The sequence below is a fragment of the Piliocolobus tephrosceles genome, chromosome 7 (assembly GCF_002776525.5).
Source record: "Piliocolobus tephrosceles isolate RC106 chromosome 7, ASM277652v3, whole genome shotgun sequence".
Taxonomy (NCBI): Eukaryota; Metazoa; Chordata; class Mammalia; order Primates; family Cercopithecidae; genus Piliocolobus; species Piliocolobus tephrosceles.
In genome coordinates this window covers 105,619,601-105,642,956 of record NC_045440.1, presented here as the reverse complement: position 1 = coordinate 105,642,956, position 23,356 = coordinate 105,619,601, and the positions used below count along the sequence as shown (strand labels likewise).

General features: G+C 36.8%; 1 protein-coding gene across 5 annotated transcripts in view; it reads left to right on the top strand.

Moving 5' to 3' along the window:
• UBR5 (ubiquitin protein ligase E3 component n-recognin 5) overlaps positions 1–19,200 on the top strand; it is a 157,921-nt gene extending 138,721 nt beyond the window's left edge. For 2 of the 5 annotated variants that reach the window (XM_023225604.1, XM_023225613.1), the window contains exons 49-59: positions 870–981; positions 1,933–2,077; positions 3,010–3,140; positions 5,112–5,172; positions 6,814–6,992; positions 7,535–7,619; positions 9,971–10,126; positions 10,761–10,874; positions 12,912–13,056; positions 14,321–14,406; positions 17,278–18,450. In XM_023225604.1, the coding sequence (XP_023081372.1) occupies positions 870–981; positions 1,933–2,077; positions 3,010–3,140; positions 5,112–5,172; positions 6,814–6,992; positions 7,535–7,619; positions 9,971–10,126; positions 10,761–10,874; positions 12,912–13,056; positions 14,321–14,406; positions 17,278–17,490 (1,427 nt within the window). In that variant the 3' untranslated portion in view covers positions 17,491–18,450. Of the gene's footprint in view, positions 1–869; positions 982–1,932; positions 2,078–3,009; positions 3,141–5,111; positions 5,173–6,813; positions 6,993–7,534; positions 7,620–9,970; positions 10,127–10,760; positions 10,875–12,911; positions 13,057–14,320; positions 14,407–17,277 lie in introns of all 5 variants that reach the window. The other 3 variants (XM_023225597.1, XM_023225592.2, XM_023225608.1) reach the window with 3 other exon arrangements.
• The last annotated feature ends 4,156 nt before the right edge of the window (positions 19,201–23,356 follow it).

Genomic DNA, 23,356 nt, shown 5'->3' with positions numbered 1-23,356 from the left:
TTCCCCAGTGAGAAGAAGACTTTGCAACCAAGTGTAAATCAACTGTGTCACTAAGCTCACTGTTTAGTGAGACTTAAAAAAAAAAAAGAATCCTGGTGCAAGCTTATTACCTCACTGAGGATCAGCACTTTGGGGGTAGGACTCTTAGCTAAGTTTTAAGATTACAATGAGCAAATTTTAAAATTTGTCAAAATTACAAAAGCCTTAGGAGATTCACATCAAGTAGGAGCAGAAGATTATCAGACTTGTAGGTGGATGGAGACTGAATGAGCTATAGAAAGGATTGATGGTGAGAGTTCCTCAGCTTTTCATCAGTTTCACCATTTCACTTTCTTTAATGTTATAATGAAAAGAAATGAGGAGATGTGAATGAGGAAACTGGGAAATCACAACATTTCAAAGCTATCTTTTTTGTACACTTACAGGAAACCGTACTCTGGCTTGGGCTTAGGAATTTAAAAATAATAATAGGTAATATTCTGGTGGCCTTTAATGCTTTCATGGCAAAAACTAAGAACAGATGATATTTAAATGAGTCTAGTCATGTAAGAAATTTCAGCATTATTTATAGTGACACTATCATAACCTCACTTGCTGTATATTACTTCACAACTTTGACATGACAAGGGAGAAAATTAACAAATATTGAGTGAACATCTATTTTGTGCCAGGTATATTCTACACAGTCACCTTCAACCCTGAAAACCCATAGGGAGAGAAAGGCGTTAACAACACAGATGCTAGGGAAGGATAATCTTTAGCTGTCATGTTTTCTTTACGTTTGTCTCATTTCTTTGCATTGACTTTGAAATTTAAGGTAGTTGAATTTGCATTCATCTAAATACAGTATATTTCTTATTTTCTTCTAGGTTTAATGCAGAGATTAAGGAACCGAGGAGAGAGAGATCGGGAAAGGGAGAGAGAAAGGGAAATGAGGAGGAGTAGTGGTTTGCGAGCAGGTTCTCGGAGGGACCGGGATAGGTAAATTTTGTGTCTTTGATTCAATACCACCTTTTTGGATGAATTAGAGATAGACCTGTAAATGAAAGAATCTTAATTATGGATTGTTTTTTAGAAAAGTAAAGTTTTAATTTTGAACATATGTATAGTAACTAAGAATAGTCTGTTAATAAAATACAATAACTAAGAATAGTCTATTAACTAATAAAAAGTTCTGCTTTAAAAACCCAGAGGCAGTTGAAATTATTTTCTATCTGACTCAAGTTACTGTTTGAATTTTTTTACCTGTATCATTCTCTCCTAAGTTTATCTTAAAAAATCTTAATTTTTCAGGCCACATGCGGTGGCTCACGCCTATAATCCCAGCACTTTGGGAGGCCAAGGTGGGTGGATCATCTGAGGTCAGGAGTTCAAGACCAGCCTGACCAACATGGTGAAACCCTGTCTCTACTAAAAACACAAAATTAGCCAGGTGTGGTGGCGCATGCCTGTAATCCCAGCTACTTGGGAGGCTGAGGCAGGAGAATTCTTTGAGCCTGGGAGGCAGAGGTTGCTGTGAGCTGAGATCGTGCCATTGCCTTGCATTCCAGCCTGGGAAACAAAAGCAAAACGCTGTCCCAAAAAAAAAAAAAACTTAATTTTGGCAGATTGTGCTATTTAAAATCTTTGAAGTTTTCTTTTATTAGGATGGATTGCATTTTACTTTTGACTAAAATTTCCAGAATTGTGTATGGACTCTTGATATCTGGTATGTTAAGGTCCTACTCCCTTACAATAAAATTTTTAAATTAAGTAACAAAATCTAGATAATCTTTATTTCCTAACCATCATCTGTTTTGGCATTCTACCACCTTGGTACCATAACTGAACAACCTGTATGCTCTAGTTTTCTGACTTTTTTACTAGTTGTGCTAATATTTTTACTTGTTAGTCAAAGGAAATGAAGTCATAATAGTTTTCCTTCTCTTACAGAGACTTTAGAAGACAGCTTTCCATCGACACTAGGCCCTTTAGGCCAGCCTCTGAAGGGAATCCTAGTGATGATCCCGATCCTTTGCCAGCACATCGGCAGGCACTTGGAGAGAGACTTTATCCTCGTGTACAAGCAATGCAACCAGTGTGTACTGTGTACTTAGTTACCTCTTAACTGGCTGTGTTATTTTTTTGCTTTTGAATTAAAGGTGGTGTTTAAAAAAAATTGTCAGCTACTGGCAAAACCACATGGTTGAGGACTCTTTTTAGGTCTGCAGTAAGAAGGAAGCTCAGGAGGGAATAAGGCAGTGTTTACTGAAGGGTAACTGTATAGCTTGAATTTATTTTTTCCTCCACCCACCTTATGTTGGGACACTGTCTCCATTCTACCTTCCTTGCATACTAAGGAATTTGCTGTGCATTATATTTATTTGTATCTTTATTTGAACAAATTACTACTACTTTTGGAGCTGTTAGCAAACTGTAGTTGGAACACATTAATGCTGATTAGTATAGCAGGAAGAATTTTATTTTGAATGTTCTATCAAGAGTTTTTCTTTATATGATACGAAATACACAAATTAGTTATGTTTTTTGTCTTTATGCATAACTGTATGTACACATTTTATAGTGAAGGAATAATAGAAAACTATTATTTCTTCTAGTAAGTCCTCAGCCTTAAACATAGGTATCTTTTTCTTTACCCTATCCCCTTCTTTTTTTGTTTTTACCCTAAGTAAAAGATATTTCTGGCTCTCTGATAAAGAAAAAAAAAAATACGGAAGTTGAGTATATGTATGTTTAACTCAGAGATATAAAAAAACCTAAAAAGAAAACTTGCCATACAAATATTATAAGTAGCCTTAACAAGATGTGGTAGTGCAAGGACTGTTTACTCCCTGCCAAATTTTTCTATGATTGATCTTCCAGTTTCATAAAAGACCTGGTTCTGAAATTTTTGTATTTGTTACCCAAGTTTCTTGTTTTATTATTAATTTTTTAAATAAAAGATTGTAGATGTAATTAGACAAGAGGTTTTAGAGAGTATTCAAGTTAACATTTGTTTGTCATTTACAGGCATTTGCAAGTAAAATCACTGGCATGCTGTTGGAATTATCCCCAGCTCAACTGCTTCTCCTTCTAGCAAGTGAAGATTCTCTGAGAGCAAGAGTGGATGAGGCCATGGAACTCATTATTGCGCATGGACGGTAATGTGTACAACTGGGAAGGCATTTCAGTTTAAACATCAGCTACTTATTTTCAGTATGTGGGTGCCATCATATCTTAAAAATTATGTCATAAAGTATAAGACTTTAAATGCATTTTTTTTTAAATGTATTTTTCAATGACAGCTTAAATTCCATAGTGAGACAGCTTAGTTCTTCTAATGTATTAGAAAGGTAGGGTTTTAATAGTTACCTAGGTTATTTAGAAAATACTTGAAAGAAAGTAGATCTCAAATTCACTTACCAGAATACCCTCCCGGCAAAGGCCACACCTGTGTTCTTGCCATAACCATGAAATTTCTTTTAGGCTTCCTGGTTTATCTTAAAAATTCATGCAGGTTTTTGCTTTCTGTTCTGTAAAGTATGAATTTAATATAAAATCTAAAAAATATCTAACATTACATATCCCTTTTTCCAAGGTGACAAGTAAAAGTGACTTAGGAAGATAAGGTCAGGTGTGGTGGCTCGCACCTGTAATCCCAGCACTTTGGAAGGTCAAGGCGGGCAGATCACCTGAGGTCAGGAGTTCAAGACCAGCCTGGCCAACATGGCGAAACCCTGTCTCTACTAAAAAAAAAAATTTTAAATGTCTGGGCATGATGGCTTATGCCTGTAATCCCAGCACTTTGGGAGGCTGAAGCGGGTGGATCACGAGGTCAGGAGTTCGAGACCAGCCTGACTAACATGGTGAAACCCCGTCTCTGAAAAATACAAAAATTAGCCGGGCATGATGGCAGGCACCTGTAATCCCAGCTACTCGGGAGGCTGAGGCAAGAGAATGGCTTGAACCCAGGAGGCGGAGGTTGCAGTGAGCCAAGACCATGCCATTGCACTCCAGCCTAGGCAACAGAGCGAGACTCTGTCTCAAAAAATAAATAAAATAAGTAAATAAATAAGCTGGGTGTGGTGGTGAGCGCCTGTAATGCCAGCTACTTGGTAGGCTGAGGCAGGGAGAATTGCTTAAACCCGGGAGACGGAGGTTGCAGTGAGCTGAGATTGTGCCACTGTACTCCAGCCTGTGTGACAGAGTGAGACTCTGTCTCAAAAAAAAAAAAAAAAAAGATAGGTCACATTTATGCTGTAGTTTCTATCCTGGGGCTACTCTGATATCCATTTTGAAGCCCTGAAGTGTTTATTATTTTAGGTGAAAATTTGTATTTTTTTCTTCCTAATCATGATTTTGAGTTAGGAATTTAGATTAGATACAGTCCTAGAGATGTATAAGCTGGTAGGTTGGGCACTAGAGCTAAACAGCCACTTCCAGAGCCTTTTAATGGTCCAAGCCAAAGACTGTTGAGAGAACTGTATTTTCTTTGCTGATGCTCCTGCTTTTCTTCTCTGGATTTTATGTACTGTTTGTTTATTCCTCTGCCCTGTCTCTGGAGCTACAGCACACTGGTATAGCTTAGTCCATTATAGAAAAATCAAGAACATTGTACATTTTTGGTAAAACGGTTTTTGTGAATATATATTAAGAGTTGCATATTTAGTCATGTTTTCTGTTGAATGCAACCAATATACAACAATATTGACGGCTTTCACCTGGCTTTCTGGACTAAACTGTGAATTTATTAGTGTTCTAGAATCATTAAATTCACTAGAGAATTTGATTCCTGTTGGATTGCTTTCTGAACATTTTTCTGTTCTTCTACAGTGCTCCCTCTGAGCATTGTAGAAGTGTTCCAGCACCCCTATGAAGACCACATTCATTTTGTCAGGTAGCCTTTAGTCCATTATCTTGAATCATACATGTAGGATCTAGTGATATACTTTTTTAAAGATTTGTATTACCAACTTCTCTGCTCATACTGCATTAGTACTAGCGGGTACATTGGATATTTATTGACTCCAAAACTTGAATGTATTTTTTAAGTAAGTCCTTTTATATTTAAATTATACACTAAATTCTAGAAGTCTCCGTTATCTGGAATGTGAAAGACTTTTTGTTTTTAGGGAAAATGGAGCTGATAGTATCCTGGATCTTGGATTAGTAGACTCCTCAGAAAAGGTACAGGTAAGGAACATTTTATTCATGTGATGATAATCACAGAATTTAAATTATAAGGAAATTTAAATAAAGGGGATGAAAGCAGGATTTCTGAAGAAACTGTCTTTATAAATAAAATGAATGTTTACAGTAGAGAGACAGAAGCAAAGGTAAATAGATCGGTATTATGCATAGAATCAAATAATAAGGTTGGCTTAATTACGGCTCAGTGTAATGCCACCCATTGGTTGGTGTCCATTTGAGCACAGCTTGAATTAAGCTTTACTTTGAATATGTAACAAATTGAAGAGCAGAGAGGGAAAGATGTATAGAATCCTAGAGCTCATTTGCTGGGCACGGTGGCTCAAGCCTGTAATCCCAGCACTTTGGGGGTCCGAGGCGGGTGAGTCATGAGGTCAGGAGTAGGACTCATTCTTCAAAGAAGTAACTGGTGGCAACGTTACGAAAACAGGTGACATATCATGCTATAGCATAAGGGAGGCTTTTTAGTTGGCATTGAAACAATTGCACATAGAAGGTGAGACTTCCAATTTGAACCTAACTAGGTTGATTGCCTGCTAAATTCATATTGATTTACTAAGACTCACAGTTTTCACAACTGCTTCGCAGTGTCCAGGACACACTCTAAAATTACTAAGCATACAAAGAACCAGGAAAGACTGGACCCACCTCTCAGGAAAAGAACCAATAGATGGCAACCACGAGATGACCCACTTGTTGGAATTATCAAAGACTATCTCATGTTCTGCAAGACAATGGTGAACACTAGTGAATGGAAAGATAGGGGTTCTCAGCAGACACATAGGAACTTCAAAAGAGAACAAAGGGAAATTTTTATAATTAAATGTGCAATATCGGAAAGAAAAAAATTCACAGGATGGGTCAATAACTGAATGAAGGTGTTGGAGGAAAGTGTCAGTCAGCTTGAAGACAGATGGAAATTACCCTTTCCGAAAAACAGATAGAGAAAATACTTAAAAGGATAGTTTCAGGGAGACCTGTGGGACAGCTTCAAAAGATCTAACATATATGTCACTGAAATACTCAGGGGAAGAGAAGAAATTGCTATAGAAAAAATATTTGAAGAAATAAGTCATGGCTGGACACTTCCTAAATTTGTTAAAAGACATAGATTTCCAGATTCAAGAGTCAGTGAACTCAACAGAAGAAACTGAAAGAAAACTACGTCCAGATACATTATAATCAAACTTCTGTAAAATAAAGAAATATTCTTGAAAGCAGCCAAAGAATGGTTCTTTACCTATAGGGAAACAGTGATTTGAAAGACAGTGGATTTCTCACTTTTGGAAGCCAAAAGTCCAGAAATTCAGCAAAGTGATGACAGAATTCTGTATCCAGTGAAAAGAATTTTCAGACAATTTCAGACAAAAGCTTACCCAGCTTTCATTAAATGACTGTATTTTAACCACAGAGATGTTAAAGACCTAATAATACACAAGCTTTGTGTGTCACATTCCGAAAGGGCAAATTAAAAGTTGATTTACCTTTAATATTGTTATACACATATGTTTAAATATTTATGTTGCTCTTCCTACCTGACTTCATTTGAATGATTTCAGAGAACCATTTCATATGTTTTATTTTTTCAATGACTCTTGGGGCTCACTCTCTGATATTCTTTGTTAGCAGGAAAACCGAAAGCGTCATGGCTCTAGTCGAAGTGTAGTAGATATGGACTTAGATGATACAGACGATGGTGATGACAATGCCCCTCTGTTTTACCAACCTGGGAAAAGAGGATTTTATACTCCAAGGCCTGGCAAGAACACAGAAGCAAGGTTGAATTGTTTCAGAAACATTGGCAGGTAAAAGAACTTTAATCTTGGGTTTGAATTTTTTTAAACATTTCAATTTATGAGATTTTCTAAAGTGTATTTGTTTTAAAATGTATGTAGGCTGGGTGTGGTGGCTCACGCCTGTAATCTTAGCACTTTGGGAGACTGAGCCGGGAGGATCACTTGAGCCCAGGAGTTGGAGACCTGGCTGGGCAACATGGCCGAACCCTGTCTTTACTAAAAATTAAAAAAAAAAAAAATTAGCGGGCACGATGCTGCATTCCTGTAGTCCCAGCTACTTGGGAGGCTGGGGTAGGAGGATCACCTGACTGTGCCACTACACTTCAGCCTGGGTGGCAGAGTGAGACCCTGTCTCAAAAACAAAACATTCTCAGGCTGGTGTTCCTGTTGTTGTTGTTGTTGTTTTTTTTTTTTTTTTTTGGAAAAAGTGTATGTGCTGTACTTTATGCTGAATAGAAAGGAGGGGCTGTAGAGAATTTCTCAAAATATGTGTGGGGGGATATATGTATTCTAGAATTATTTAAATCTTATTTCTCTGTCTTTGTTTTTAGGATTCTTGGACTATGTCTGTTACAGAATGAACTATGTCCTATCACATTGAATAGACATGTAATTAAAGTATTGCTTGGTAGAAAAGTAAGTGATTTTGATCAACTTAATTGTATTCACAATTGCAGAAATTTTCTTTTATAAAATAATCAAATGCTAGCATACTGTTTATAGCATTAATTAACTATTAAATCTTAAAGCATTACAGCCATTATAAGTAACTTTAAAACATTTAATTATACAATTATGGTCAACAAAAATAAAATTAATAATAAATTAATGACAGAAAAAGACTATGGGGAGATGGCATAGCAGAGTGGATAACACAGGCGGGGCTGGGGGTCTGACAGACCTACGTCCTGTTGCCAACAAATATGCTGACATTTCTGCTATGTTTCCCCATTTATAAATTGGTAAGAAACACAACATCGTAAGTACCTGGCACATAGTAAGTGCTCAGTAAATTGTATCCACTATTATTAGTTGTACCGGGTGGTAGAGAAGGTAGTAGTATTGAAAAGAGCCTTCCAGGCCAGGCACAGTGGCTTATGCCTGACACCTGTAATCCCAACACTTTGGGAAGCCAGGGCAGAAGCATCTCTTAAGCCCAGGAGTTTGAGACCAGCCTGGATAGCATAAGAGACTCTGACTCAACCAAAAATGTAAGAAGTTAACTGAGTTCGGTGGCATGCACTTGTGCTCCCAGCTATACTTGGGAGACTGAGGTAGGAGGATCTGCTTGAACCCAGGAGTTTGAGGCTTCAGTGAGGCATGATTGCACCACTGCACTCCAGCCTGGGTGACAGAGCGAGACCCTGTCTCAAAAAAAAAAAAAATAGAGCATTCTAACTTCAAAAATACATATAGGAAGTACAACACAGCATGCTCAATATTGATCTCTGGATGATGGAATTAGCTTATCTTCTTTATGCCTTTTGATGGTTTGATAGCCTGCACTTCCCTTTATGATGGCAGGGGGAAAAGAAAAACTGTTTGCTTTAAAATTAATATACAGTGCTAATTATGCAGCTTTTGATTTAAAACAAAACCGCCCACGTTCCTAAAAATACTTTAGAGAAATTACTTGACACAAAATAAATGGAATAGATTAAGTCCTTTTTTTTTTTTTTTTTGAGACAGTCTCTGTCACCCAGGCTGGACTGCAGTGGCACAATCTCTGCTCACTGCAGCCTCCACCCCCCAGGTTTAAGTGATTCTCATGCGTTAGCCTCCCGACTAGCTGGGATTGAGTAAGTTCTTATTGTCATTGATAGGTTCTTGGAAACTGCAACTCTAATTGAAATGTAACCAGTTTTTTCTTATCAACATTATAATAAAATAATGTTATTTGAGAACCTGCTGTTTGTCATTTCAAAGTTGCAGCCAAGAACCTATCAAGGCTTTAATTAATTAAATTTTTTGAGATAGAGTCCCGCCCCGTTGCCCATGCTGGAGTGCAGTGTTGTGACCTCGGCTCACTGTAAACCTCCACCTCCCAGGTTCAAGCGATTCTCCTGTATCAGCCTCCCAAGTAGCTGGGACTGTAGGCGCACACAACCATGCCTGGCTAATTTTTGTATTTTTAGTAGAGATGGAGTTTCACCATGTTGGCCAGTCTGTTCTCAAACTCCTGATCTCAAGTGATTCCCCCACCTCGGCCTCCCAAAGTGCTGGGATTGTAGGTGTGAGTCACCATGTCCAGCCAGTGGCTTTGAGGACTTATGTTAGTTTTATTCCAGAGGTACACGTCACACATCTGATAAATAAGCATGTTAAAGCTGTAGTCTCCTAATAATTCTCTTTAATCAGACCTGATGAATAATTTTCTATTAGTACATGAATATCATATGATTTTTTCTTTTTAACTCTGACCCTATTAAATTCTTAAAGTGTTCCAGCTAAAATGTCCTTATTTAAAGAACTAGACTCAAAGCTTGGCAACATAAAATTGTTGATACATTGAGTCTTCAGCAGGGTTTAGGAAACAGCTAATCAAATAGATCCAAGTCTAACCCAATAAAGTGACCTTGGGGCAAGTTACTAAATTTCCTTGAGTGTCAGATTTATCATCTGAATTTAATAGTCTATATTTTATGTTACTATCAAGAATAAGATGTATATTAAGTTCAGAGTCAGCTGCTCCCCATAATTGGTGTTTAATAAGTAGTGCAAAGGTTTGCAGTTTTAGAACATTAAAACTATTATGCTTTTGGCTTTATATTTTTTCAAAATATAACCCTTCTTATGCTTTGAAAAGCAAATATTGTCAGAGCCAAATATTTATTAAACTTATCTCTTTAAACAGTTATATACCAAGTGGGAAATTATTCTGTATCGGTATATCTTCAAATTAGATAAAATTCTTTATCAGATTTTAATTAACTAATTGAATGAAGCTGTTTCTTTCATAACTGAGTTTCATATGATTACTTTTTTAGGTCAATTGGCATGATTTTGCTTTTTTTGACCCTGTAATGTATGAGAGTTTGCGGCAACTAATCCTCGCTTCTCAGAGTTCAGATGCTGATGCTGTTTTCTCAGCAATGGATTTGGCATTTGCAATTGACCTATGTAAAGAAGAAGGTGGAGGACAGGTAAAGCAAATATACACTTTTCTGATTCTGGCAAGAGATTTGGTTAATCTGCTGTGCTTGTCTTATGTATAGACAGTTTAGTCAGGGACTGAAAGAGAAGAACATGTGTGAACACATAGGAGAAATGGATACTGTAGGTGTTAAAGATGGATCAAGAGTTAGTGAGACAGACTGAGGTAGAAGGGCTTGTACCTTTTTTTTTTTTGAGATGGAGCCTTGCTCTGTCACCAGGCTGGAGTGCAGTGGCACCATCTCAGTTCACTGCAACCTCTGACTCCCTGGTTCAAGCGATTCTTCTGCCTCAGCCTCCCCAGTAGCTGGGATTACAGGCATGTGCCACCATGCCCACCTAATTTTTGTATTTTTAGTAGAGATGGGGTTTCACCATGTTGACCAGGATGGTCTTGATCTCCTGACCTTGTGATCCACCCACCTCGGCCTCCCAAAGTGTTGGGATTACAGTCGTGAGCGGCTTGTACTTTTTTATGGCCTAAAATGTTTCCATCTCTTAGATTCTGGTCAAATAAAGAACTGTGTTTATATTTAAAAATTTTAGGAACTAGTTTTATAAACAGTTGATGTTTTACTGCTTTGACAAAATTGCCTTTAAATAGCACTGGTAAATTTTTCACAGGTCGAACTCATTCCTAATGGTGTAAATATACCAGTCACTCCACAGAATGTATATGAATATGTGCGGAAATATGCAGAACACAGAATGTTGGTAGTTGCAGAACAGCCCTTACATGTAAGTGTTTCTAGAAAGTGTTGTGTGATCCAGTGAGGCCATTTGTGTCTTCATGTGTGGTAACCTAGCTAAGTATATTCAGTTTATTTATAAAAGGCCAAAGTTTTTAAACCAAAATATTTTATTTACAATGTAAATTACACCTAATTTTAAGAATTCAGACCAAGTACTCATTTTCTTTTTGATAACACTATTGGAAAAACCACGCCATCGTGAGACAGTAGCTTTGGCAAACAAAAGTGTGGAAAAGGTGCTTATGGTACCAGAACGACTATTGTAGGGTCCTACTGTTTTGGTGGTAGAGTTACTGAGACAAGACTGAGAGGAACAAAGGCTTTTTATACCAAAATGTTTCCATCGCTTACATTCTGATCAGATAAAGAATTGTCTTTATATTTTAAAATGTATGTGTAAAATAATATACCTTAGTCCTTTGTCCTACTGTGTTAGTGGTAGGACCCTAAACCAATCCTTTCGATACCACAAACACCTTTAGTTTTATTACCAAAGCTAATTTGGGTAACCTGCTAAAAGAACTCACAGGACTCAGAAGCAGTTGTACTTAACAGTTATGGTTTATTGTAGCAAAAGGACCCACAGCAAGATCAGTAGGGGAAAAAAGAAATATTAGGCCGAGTCTTGAGGAATCCAGGTGCAGGGTTTCAAAATTCTCTCTCAAGCAGGGGGATGAGTTATTGCAAAGAACACAGTTCTTCCACCAGTGAAATGTATCAACATGTATACATTGTTTGTGCTTAGGGAAGCCCACTTTGGAGTCAGAGCTCAGTGTTTTTATTGGAGGCTAGTTCCATTGGCATTTTCTGTCTGCACAACCAGCCATGATTACTGAAATTCCAGAATCCCTGAAGAAAGCACACATTCATCTTGAACTGCACTGTTTGCACAAATAGTCCAGGCAGTCTGATACAGCATGGTTCATTGCTCCAGACATTCAAAACAGCCTTGTCAGCTAGTAATGTTGGAATATTGCAAAAACCAAGTTCTCAGACATCGGCCAACGCCAGCTGTACTGTCAGGCCCTTCTAAAGAGTAGCATCAATCCTACTACGTTAATTCTTTCCCCATCCAGGGTTAAATTTTTTTTTTTTTTTTTTTTTTTTTTTGAGACAGAGTCTCGCTCTGTCACCAGGCTAGAGTACGGTGGCCCAACCTTGGCTCAGTACACCCTCTGCCTCCTGGGTTCAAGTTATTCTCCTGTCTCAGCCTCCTGAGTAGCTGGGACTATAGGTGTGCACCAGCACACCCAGCTGATTTTTGTATTTTTAGTAGAGACGGGGTTTCACCATGTTGGCCAGGATGGTCTTGATCTCGTGATCCGCCCATCTCGGCCTCCCAAAGTGTTGGGATTACAGGCATGAACCACCGCACCCAGCCTGTGAAATGTTTATATAGCTTTATGACTGGTGGTGTTCAGTGTTTCTGATCCCTGTGCTACAATTGTGCAGGCTTTGGAGTCGTACTGTTAGAGTTCAAATCATGGCTCTACCACCCTCTAGCTGTATGATGTTACCAAATTAAGTTTTTTGTGCCTTGTATCCCTCCTCTGCAAAATGAGGGTAAGATTAAATTGAATTAGGTAAGGTACTAAGACAATTCCTGGCACATGATAATTTCTCAGTAAACATCTAGCTTTTGAGTTTGTATCTGGGAGGTTTGTTGTCAATGTATCTTTCCTGAGATGCTGACAGGATACCACTTTTAAGACTGAAGCTATTCTTGATGACTAGCCTGTTTGTTATTAACATAACTTTTAAAATTGTTAAACCACTGGTATATAACACTACTACTTCACTTTTGAACCTATATAGCTTATTCACTGTGCCTTCCCTCCCCACTTCCTGCCTTTCTCTCTTTTGAATCTTAATAAAAAATACAGGACTGAATTTTTTTTGCTTTCTGGTTTAAAATGGGAACTAACATTCTTAGAGAAGGCTGCTAAAATTAGATCTTGTGCTTTAATAATATAAATAAATGTTATATGGAAAATGAAGTATTATTGTTTCTGAAATTCTCTAGGCAATGAGGAAAGGTCTCCTTGATGTGCTTCCAAAAAATTCATTAGAAGATTTAACGGCAGAAGATTTTAGGCTTTTGGTAAATGGCTGCGGTGAAGTCAACGTGCAAATGCTGATCAGTTTTACCTCTTTCAATGATGAATCAGGTAGGACATTTTTAAAAAGTTAATGAACTATATAGATAGGTCAGTCAGCATTTTCTGAGTTTGAAGTTCTTAGATCTATTTATAGGGTTTGGGAAATTGCTTGTATTACTCAAGCATTAAAACAATTTTTTACATTATTTTTAAAGGTATGTTTGAAGTAAATAGTATTTTGATGGCTTAGCATTAGGTTATCCTTAACTCTTTTACTGCTTAATTTTTCTAGGTTTCAAAAAATATGAATACAAACAAAAATTTTTCATGGTGAGCAACTGTGTAAAAAAGGATTCGTATATACTGATTAAGAAAAAGTAATCCATGTGACAACTCTGGGCTTTTCTGATTCATGTTGCTTAAACTCCCTAATGAAAGAATTTGTATGATGATTGCTTTATAGAGCTGAACCCAAATCGCACTTCTAAAAACACAGTAGCACACAAACGCTTCCTAGATTCTAGGAATCTAGGAAGAATAAGGAGTGGTAGTGATAATCCTCTTGAAAGAAAAACCTTTGTCTCCAGTGTTTGATTTGCTGCAATTCTTTCTTTTGAAAGTCCTATGGTCTAGGAATAGGCTTTTTAGCTGTGACTGTACATTAGAAGCTCCAAGAAGTTCTCTGTGAAAGGATTATACCTATATTCCAAGATTATTATGTACACAAAGGTACTGATTTTTTCCCCTTTATTTTTCCTATTTTGTAAGCAACTTCAGCCAAATTATAAATTGTAATAGTTTTTGTGCTACCTTGTAATACAGTTTTTAATACTAATAAGAATTTGTCTCATTTACAAACCAAAAATTTAGGGAGGAAGACAGAGTATCGAAAGAAACTGCCTAAGATCTTGCCACTCCAAGTATGATCCTCGGATCAGCAGCATTGGCATCATCTGAAAGCATTTTAGACAGGCAGAATCTCTGGTCTCCCCTCTCTGCATTCCCCACCCAGTGAAACAATGAGAATCTGCATTTCTTGAGATCATAAGAATAATGACATACAGATGAGATTAAAGTCATGCAAATACCAAGTTTAAGGCTGGTGGTTCATTTGTCTTGTTTTGGTCATATTGAGTCAGGATTGACTAATGAACTGTAGAGGTTTTACATTATGCAAATGCTCTTAATTTCCTGTATTAGGAATTAGACACTCCCCCCCAGTCTTAAATAATATTTTAATCTTGTACCCTTTTATTATAAGAAGATTAGTAATGTTCTACAGATAATAACAACAACTGGTATAGTGTATTTTATTTACATTCTTCATTCTTAGGGGAAAATGCTGAGAAGCTTCTGCAGTTCAAGCGTTGGTTCTGGTCAATAGTAGAGAAGATGAGCATGACAGAACGACAAGATCTTGTAAGTCAAAATTTATTTCACAAAATTTCACAAGATTTGTAGAAGGAAATATAAAATATAAAAATACCATGTATGATGGCCTTTTAAGTTTGTAATGGTTGGTCATTTTAATTTGGGGTAGGGCAATTATAGAAGGTCACAAATAAGGCAGTTTTTGTTTTTCTGCTCTATAACAATATCTGAAGTACTACTAAAGCTGTAAGCAGAGTGAAGTACATTTAGCTGTTAATATGCTGTCCTTAGTCCCAGAAGATAACAGATTATTGTTGCAACATGGCTTTTTATCTTTCTTTCTTGTACTGCCTACATATGCTTCTCCCTGTATACATCCTTAATCCTTTTGACTAGTGCCAAGTGTTGACAGAATTTCTGAGTATTATCTTGATTGTTATCTGCACACTAGGAAGAGAGTAGCTTAATTGTGATATGTGGGTACTAAATCTTTCAGAATGTTATTAGTACAGAGCCCCAGCTAACTTAGAATCATAAATTAGGTAACAGAAGCTTTGATCTTAGTGGAAAGTCTGCCTCTTAGTGGAACTTATGTCCACCGATCAAGTAAAACCATAACCAAATCATCCTGCCCATTAATCTTGAAAGGCAGTATGCTGCTGACTTTCTTGTAGAAATTTGAAGGACATTCCTTATCTAGAAAATCTTGGAAGATCCTTTCTATACTCGTACTCTTCATGGTTCCTGGAACGTTTCCCCTGTCTAACCAGCCTTAGTTCTAAACTAGACCACTCATGGAAATATTTTAAAATGATCAGATTTCTAGATATATCCTTTATTTTATTTGAATAAGGGGGAAGTGGTTACAACTTGTGCAGGAAAGAAAAAACTTGCAGATTCCCAGTTACCTTCGTTCAGGCAGGAGTTTATTTTGGAGGGGGTGGAGGGAAGGAGGGGAACTCATCTTTACGTGGCTCTACGTGTATTCTAATATTTCTCTGCTACGGTGAGATAGGTGTGTTCAGCAGTCCTAACTGCCACCCAGTTAATTTCTCAGCTTTTAGCCACCCTGGTAATTTTGACTTAGTTTGTTGCCCAGGTGGGTTTGATATAATTTTTCAGCATTTGACTTTCCCAGTCTTGTGGCTCTTAAAGTTCCCACTAGTGCCATATACCATAACTGTCCCTGTTGGTTTCAGGATCACCTAAATAGCTTAAGTTCTGCCACCTTTAGTCAGTCTTCAGATTCAGGGCACCTTGTTTCCTTAAGACAAGGGCCGTATCAAGTCTGTAAGAACCACCAAAAACAGAAATAGAAATGATTGGCTATCCGGTATAAGTTCTAAGTTATCTGTTTTAATCTATTCCCTAGTTTTAATTTTCTGCCGTTTTTAAACCAGTATTTCCTCAATCCAGTCAGCCAACTTAAATCTCATGACAGTTTCTGCCTTCTACTGAAAGAAAAATTTGCTAATGACTCAATCTTAGAAAAAAGAAAACCTTCTATGAAGACCTCAGAATTTCCTGTCAACAGCTTTAATTTGTGAACCTTAAACTCTTATTGAAAATCTGTGTTTAGGGTGTAAGCAATATATCATGGTATCTTCCTCCCCCTTACCCTTCTCCTCTTTTTGGGAAGTCATCCTTCACGTATTGTTGGTTTCATCCTGATGCATCTAGAGGACATAAGAATGGGGTTTCTGAAACAGTTCTCCCATGAATTAATTAGTCCTGCAAATTATAGGTTTCCAGAGTTACTGGGTAACGCTACAGTTTATTTCCCTCTTGAAGTGTATAATTCACTAGTAAAAGTATTTTTCTTCTTCCAACTTGTTGGAGATCCAGCAGTGAGGTCATCTACCCTGGTTAACCACATTCATCCTTGAAGAAACACTTTACATTAAGCTTGTTTCTTATCTATGAAATGAGTGGTTTGGATCAGCTTCATCTCCAGAGTACCGGTTTTCTATTTCTTTTCAGATTTATAGATCCTGATACTTAGGTTTTCTCTTTTTTCTTTTTCTGTCCCTTTATATAGAATTCTAGATGAGCTTTCCCATGCAACTGTGCTTCAGGAAATCATAAGTTTGTTTAGGTTTCCTAGTCATTCTAGGAAGTTGGATATACTTCATTGTTAAATTGTGCGTTTTAAAATGATTAGATTTAAAAAAAAGCTTTGAGAGAGAGACACTGAAGAATGACGCGTATGTATGCATGAAGGGATGGACTGATGAGGAATGTTACATGTTCAGTGAAATATTTCAGGGAGGCATATCCTTGGTTAAGTTAAAAAGCGTAAGTTAACATTTAATGAGCATCATTTACACTGTTGCACAAAGTTTTATTATAGATATATGATATAACTTAGTGTTAACATGGCTTATTGCATGAATTTTGATGCATAGATGTTCCCCAATAATTACTATTATAAAATGATTCTGTATCACAATGTAGCAGTAAATAGTTTTTTTGCTTTATTATTTGCTTTATTATTTACATTATTTTGCTCCTTAATGCAAAATAACTTTTTAAGATAACCTGTGTGAGTTTTGAACCTAAGACCATATCTTTTGTTTGGTAGCCTTTTTTCCACTAATAGACAGTTTATGGAATTTAGCTGCAAGAAAGGCTCTTAGAAACCATTTAGTCCAACAGCCTCATGTTACAGATGAAAATACTGAGGCCCTGTAACAGAAAGTCACCTTTTTTTCCTCTACTAACTCTGGACTTACTCCCTTGGGGAAAAAAAAACAACAACAAAAACCTGTCTTGAGGTATGAATGATCCCTTTCCTTTTTAGTATAAGAAAATATATTTAAAACCCAATTCAAAATAATATCTCCTTTCATAACAATAGGGCTTTGTGTATATATTGCCAGAGTTAAGAGTTAAATATTAACCTGTTAAATTCCTGTTTAGGTTTACTTTTGGACATCAAGCCCATCATTGCCAGCCAGTGAAGAAGGATTCCAGCCTATGCCCTCAATCACAATAAGACCACCAGATGACCAACATCTTCCTACTGCAAATACTTGCATTTCTCGACTTTACGTCCCACTCTATTCCTCTAAACAAATTCTCAAACAGAAATTGTTACTCGCCATTAAGACCAAGAATTTTGGTTTTGTGTAGAGTATAAAAAGTGTGTATTGCTGTGTAATATTACTAGCGAATTTTGTAGATTTTTTCCATTTGTCTATAAAAGTTTATGGAAGTTAATGCTGTCATACCCCCCCCTGGTGGTACCTTAAAGAGATAAAATGCAGACATTCCTTTCTCAGTTTATAGCTTAAAGGCCTGAGGAGCACTAGCAACATTTGGCTATATTGGTTTGCTAGTCACCAACTTCTGGGTCTAACCCCAGCCAAAGATGACAGCAGAACAACATAATTTACACTGTGATTTATCTTTTTGCTGAGGGGGAAAAATGTAAATGTTCTGAAAATTCACTGCTGCCTTTGTGGAAACTGTTTCAGCAAAGGTTCTTGTATAGAGGGAATAGGGAATTTCAAAATAAAAAATTAAGTATGTTCTGTGTTTTCATTTTAACTTTTTTTATGGTGTTTAATTTGTGGTTGGCTGCAACTGTGTATCATGTATATGGAACTTGTAAAAAAGTTCGACATTCAGATCTTAAGAGATGAAATCACTTTTACCTACAAAAACCACTTTTATTGCGGTTTGACTGCATTGAGCTCTAGGATATTAAATGATATCACTAATATTTTGCATGTAATTTGCTCATTTGAGTGAGGGCACTTTTTTTGTACATATGATGGGGCCAATGCACAATACTTTTATCACAATCAACTTTTTCTTTGTATCCCTATTTCAACGAGCAGTCAGTCAAGAGGTTACTGCACTTCAGTTCTAACTAGACATTTGTACTAAGGTATTTCAGTTATGTAAACTCAGCCTGGGCACTTTCTGATAACTGTAAAATGTTTTATAAGATCATGATTATTGAAGATACATTTTGGAAAATTTTAAATGTTCGTGAGCAGCTTAACTACTTTTGTATCTAGCCTTTTTTAAGTATCTTGTTACATTTACTTTTTTAAATAAAGAAATTACAGAAGAAATGTCAAGTAATATTGAAGAAACAATAGTTTTTATTTATGTAGTTGTACATTTTTAAACTAAGGGCAATACACTGACATGGTTATGTGCATAAAAATTTTGATTTAAAAGAACTGGAAGTTTATATACACCTGGACTATAAGAAACAGAAGAAAATCAGTCCACATTTTACAGTTAGCAGAGAATCCTAAATGGCACTGGCCTGGCCACCTTTTCTTTTTACAAATGAAGGAAGTGAAGTGTGACCCCTTACTTGGCATAGGAAGTTAACTTACACCTAATAACTGACAGGTTTTTTTTTTGATGACCCATTATGTAGCCTAGGATTAATATCCCAAAATTACTCTGGTTTAAGTAGCTTGCTTCAGTGGCATAACAACACTGTTTTCTTCACTAAGTCTTCAGTGAAGTGACTTAAAACAACAGTTACTTTACATATTAAAAATGAGGAGAGCAATTCTCTGGAATCTCTCAGTTCCTTTGTAGGACTTCTGGCCTTGAGGATAGTCTTCATGTTCAAAGGCACTATGCTTTTATTATATAACTTCCTTCAGAAGACTGAACCACATGATATTCTCAGCCCTGTTAACACTAAAAATATTTAAAGCTGAATGATAGTAGTGACTCATTGTATTACTTAAAACTTATATAACACGCTGTATTAGATGTGTGTAAATTAGCCAAAGGTTATTTTACAAAGTGAGACATTGGTTTTTATGTCTAAATGCTATTTCTGAATAAATGAAATAGTAATTAGATCAAGAGCTGATTAGCATCAATGTGTTTGAAAGATATAAAACTTATATATCACCTTAACCTCTGTATGCACATGATGGGATTGATAAAATATTAAATGAGAACAAACTAGGTATGATTAGGACATTTGAAACCCTAATTGTGAATTTATTTTTAATAGTTACTGAAATGAAAATATTTAAAATAATGCACAATGTCTTAAGTCTTCCTAAATCAAGATTTTGGTTAAAAAATACTTTTAGTAATACTGAAAACAGATTTTTTTTTTTAAAGTAAATCATAAAATGGTTCTAAATGTAAAATAAAGACATGTAAAATAAAGTTCTCTTTTGGTCTTGTTTAGTGTTTAAATCTAACAATTGAAAACAAATTTAGGAAGAGAAGACCAAGGATGAACTTTACTGAGTGTTTTCAGAGTTTGCTACTATTTTTTTCCCTAAATCATCTGAATACCAAGACTACCCAGTATAATGGATAACTGGGGCAGATTTGAGAGGGTATTTTAAAGGAATGATTTCACTATTTAGTAGCTGCCCCCAAACAACGTCCCTCTCATAAAGATACTATTTTTACATGTTTAAAGGTAGTCAGCAATTCCTATGTTTAAACTCAAGTTGAGATAATCCCTTGAGGCAGTAGTTTCCATGCTTCTGTAGTAAGATTCAGTTGTAGAGTCTGTTAATGCAGATTCTTAAGCATTCCTCATCCTCTTGCCTCCTTTTGGATTCAGTAAGTCTTCGGTAGAGGCCAGAAATCTTCATTCAGATCATCCCAGGTGATTGTGAAACACTGCCGAAAGAATATTTCCTTTCTATTTACAAATACAAATGTCCCGCTGAAAGCTCCTGAGAGACAAACCTTTCCTACTTACAACTACTTATAACCTATGGAAAAGTACATCTATTGAGAAACTAGTCCTAGATTGGATTCTTCCTCCTGATAAGGGGCTGGTTGAAGTGCTTTCAATAGACGGTGCTTGGGTAGTGAATGAAAATATTTTTACTATTTATATCAACCTATGTAAGTAGGCATAAACATAGATTATTTAAACACCATTTGATTACCACAGAAGTGATAGTTTTATGAAAAACAATAGGAATGTATTTAAAATGTGACTTTTAAATTTACCTCAAGGTATCTTGGATTAAGCAGAGTATCTTCTGTTTCTCTAAATTACTTTTATTATAGTACTTAGTATGTGCCATGCATCTTGTTGAGTGTTCCACATATATTATTTTACCCCATGAGAAAGAGACTCATGATCCTCAAGAGGAATGGAGACACAGGTTAAACAACTTCCTCAAAGTTACACAGCTAATTAGTGCTAAAGTGAGGTACAACTCCAAGCATTCTGGAACTTGTATATACTACACGTTGTGCTGTACTATTCTGTGGAAGCTATAAGTGAGCTAGTCAATGGGATAATCAAACATTCCAATGAAAGTCCTGGCTGCATTATGAAAAGGCAATAATTCATACATTTTTGCTAAATATTTCTAAACACTTTTGTCCTGCGTAATTATCCCCAAGGATAACAATTTGAACTCTGACAATATGAGAACTGTCTAAAATCATCCACGGTACCTTAAAATGAAAAGCTAACTTTTTTGTTCTTAAGGTATGAAAAGCTCCTTGCTCTAAAAGGGCAGATGTATATTTCATGGGTAAAATAACTCAATTTTCTGAATCTTTTTCAGACTCTTTCTAGCTGCTAAACTTTAAATCAGTGTTTAAACTTTAAATCAGCTACAGGCTGACTTCGATACAAGTAGGATCTCTTCAGGAAAAACATTACCAGCCCATGTACTTGTATCTGAAATGCTGTCTTCAATGGGGAAGATGAAATTTGGCTATTTATGATGTTTAAATGTATTGTGATTCTCTGGCAAGCTTATGGCATGGTTCTGGTTAGATGTGTTTTAAGTTAGTCCTAAGAAACTATCTGTAAACAAAGTGCCTCAGGCTCCCAGGTAGCCAACTACGTTTTTATATGTTCAGTTTTGTCTAGTGAAATCACAGGCACTGTTACTACCTGTAGAAATGGAAGGCTTATGTGACAATCACCTTTAATATATTTACTTTTTAGTACCTTTATGGAACAAATACCTGAATTTGTGTTGTTTTCTTAAAAATTCTGCCTACATGAAAACAGTCATAGTGATCCTCAACTACCAAGAAACAGATTGGAGTATGGAGGAGTGAGTAAAAACAAAACAGTCAACCGGGTGACATGGCTCACGCCTGTAATCCCAACACTTTGGGAGGCCGAGGTGGGCGGATCACGAGGTCAGGAGATCGAGATCATCCTGGCTAACACGGTGAAACCCTATCTCTACTAAAAATACAAACATTAGCTGGGTGTGGTGGCGCGTGCCTGTAATCCCAGCTACTCGGGAGGCTGAGGCAGGAGTATCACTTGAACCAGGGGTTCAGAGATTGCAGTGAGATGAGATCACGCCACTGCACTCCACCCTGGTGATAGAGCCAGACTCCGTCTCAAAAAAAAAAAGTCATAGTAACCTCAAAATATAGGCACTGAAGTCCAAGTACAGTGATTAGAAGGAGAGGGTTTGATTCTTAAGAGTTTTTGATCATCAGGTTCCTGCTTTAACACAGACCAGAAATAGCGAAATTAAGATCAAGGAAGCTAGAAAACATTAAAAAACACAACAGAATTAAGCCATTTAATGTAGAAACATTTGGTTAGCACCAGGTCTAGAAGTCTGAATACTGCAAATATTGCGCCTGCTACATAAGGATGACATGCCAGCAGCCTTACCCAATTCAAACATAGCACTCAAGGCTAACATTTGCTTTACGTCAGGATAGTTATCCACTCAAAACTGTTCTATATGCTCTGAAAGAAAGTGGAGAAGCATGCATTTAAAAAGATACGTCCAATGTTGATAAAGTTTAAGATGTTAAAAGAAATTCTGTAACCTGAAATACAGGGCCTTGATCAAAGTAAGCACTTCTTTTTTTTTTGAGATATGAGATGGAGTCTCATTCTTTTGCCCAGGCTGGAGTGCAGAGGTGCAATCTTGGCTCACTGCATCCTCTGCCTCCCAGGCTCAAGCGATTCTCCACCTCAGTCTCCTGAGTAGCTGGAATTACAGGCACTCAGCATCATGCTGGGCCAATTTTTGTAGAGACGGGGTTTCACCATGTTGGCCAGGCTGGTCTTGAACTCCTGACCTCAGATGATCAGCCCGTCTCGGCATCCCAAAGTGCTGGGATTACAGGCGTGAGCCACTGCACCTGGCCCTCACTCATAATTTTTGAATGAAAGAATTTATTTCTAAAAGGTGCCAAATATCTGCAACCACTATACTACCTATAACAAGTGCATCAGTAGAGCACTATATAGAAAAGCTATGGTCCTTGACTTGGATGAGATGTACGTTTTCTTGATCACATGAACTTCTTGGAAGCATTGTAAAACACTGATTCTCTTATTTTTAAAATAAAACTTCAGCAGATCTTGGGACACCTGTTTAAGGGAGGCAAAAACTTGCCAAGTTTAAGGTACAGCAGCTGAAGTGTTTAAGTGATCTGAGAAAGTGAAAAAGAACTATGGTTTCTGGGCAAATTTTTGTCATTCTGTACTTTCCCCTACTGCTAATGCCCTAAACCAATGCAAGTTAAATACAGTAACAAGAGGGCCCCTGCCCTCCCACAGCTATGACTTCACCTTAACAGCGTCACAGATATTCCCACTCTCACCACTCTTGGTCCATCCATGTACTATCCAAAACTAGTTTACGTGCTCATTGTCTGACTTCTCCTAGTGACCCTCCACAATAGCAGAGGCTATCAGAAACTCTATCCTTGTTCGCTTCTCTTAAGCCCAGTGTGTACCACAATGCCTGGTCAAAAATCATTTATGAATCAGTAAATTATCTAGTTCCCATGTCAGAAATGTGGAATCATTCAATTCCCTCTTTACCCCTATGTTCATATTAACCATCAAGCCCTACAGTTACTAAATATTGAACTCTTGAGTTAATCTACTTCTCTCCACATCCACATCCACCACCTTCTACCTAAATTATGTCAATAACTTACTAACTGGTTTCTGTTTGTTTTGTTTCCTTTAATATATAGAGGCAGAACAAGTTCTAAAATGCATACTAACCATTTTACTCCCTCACCTGTTCAAAAT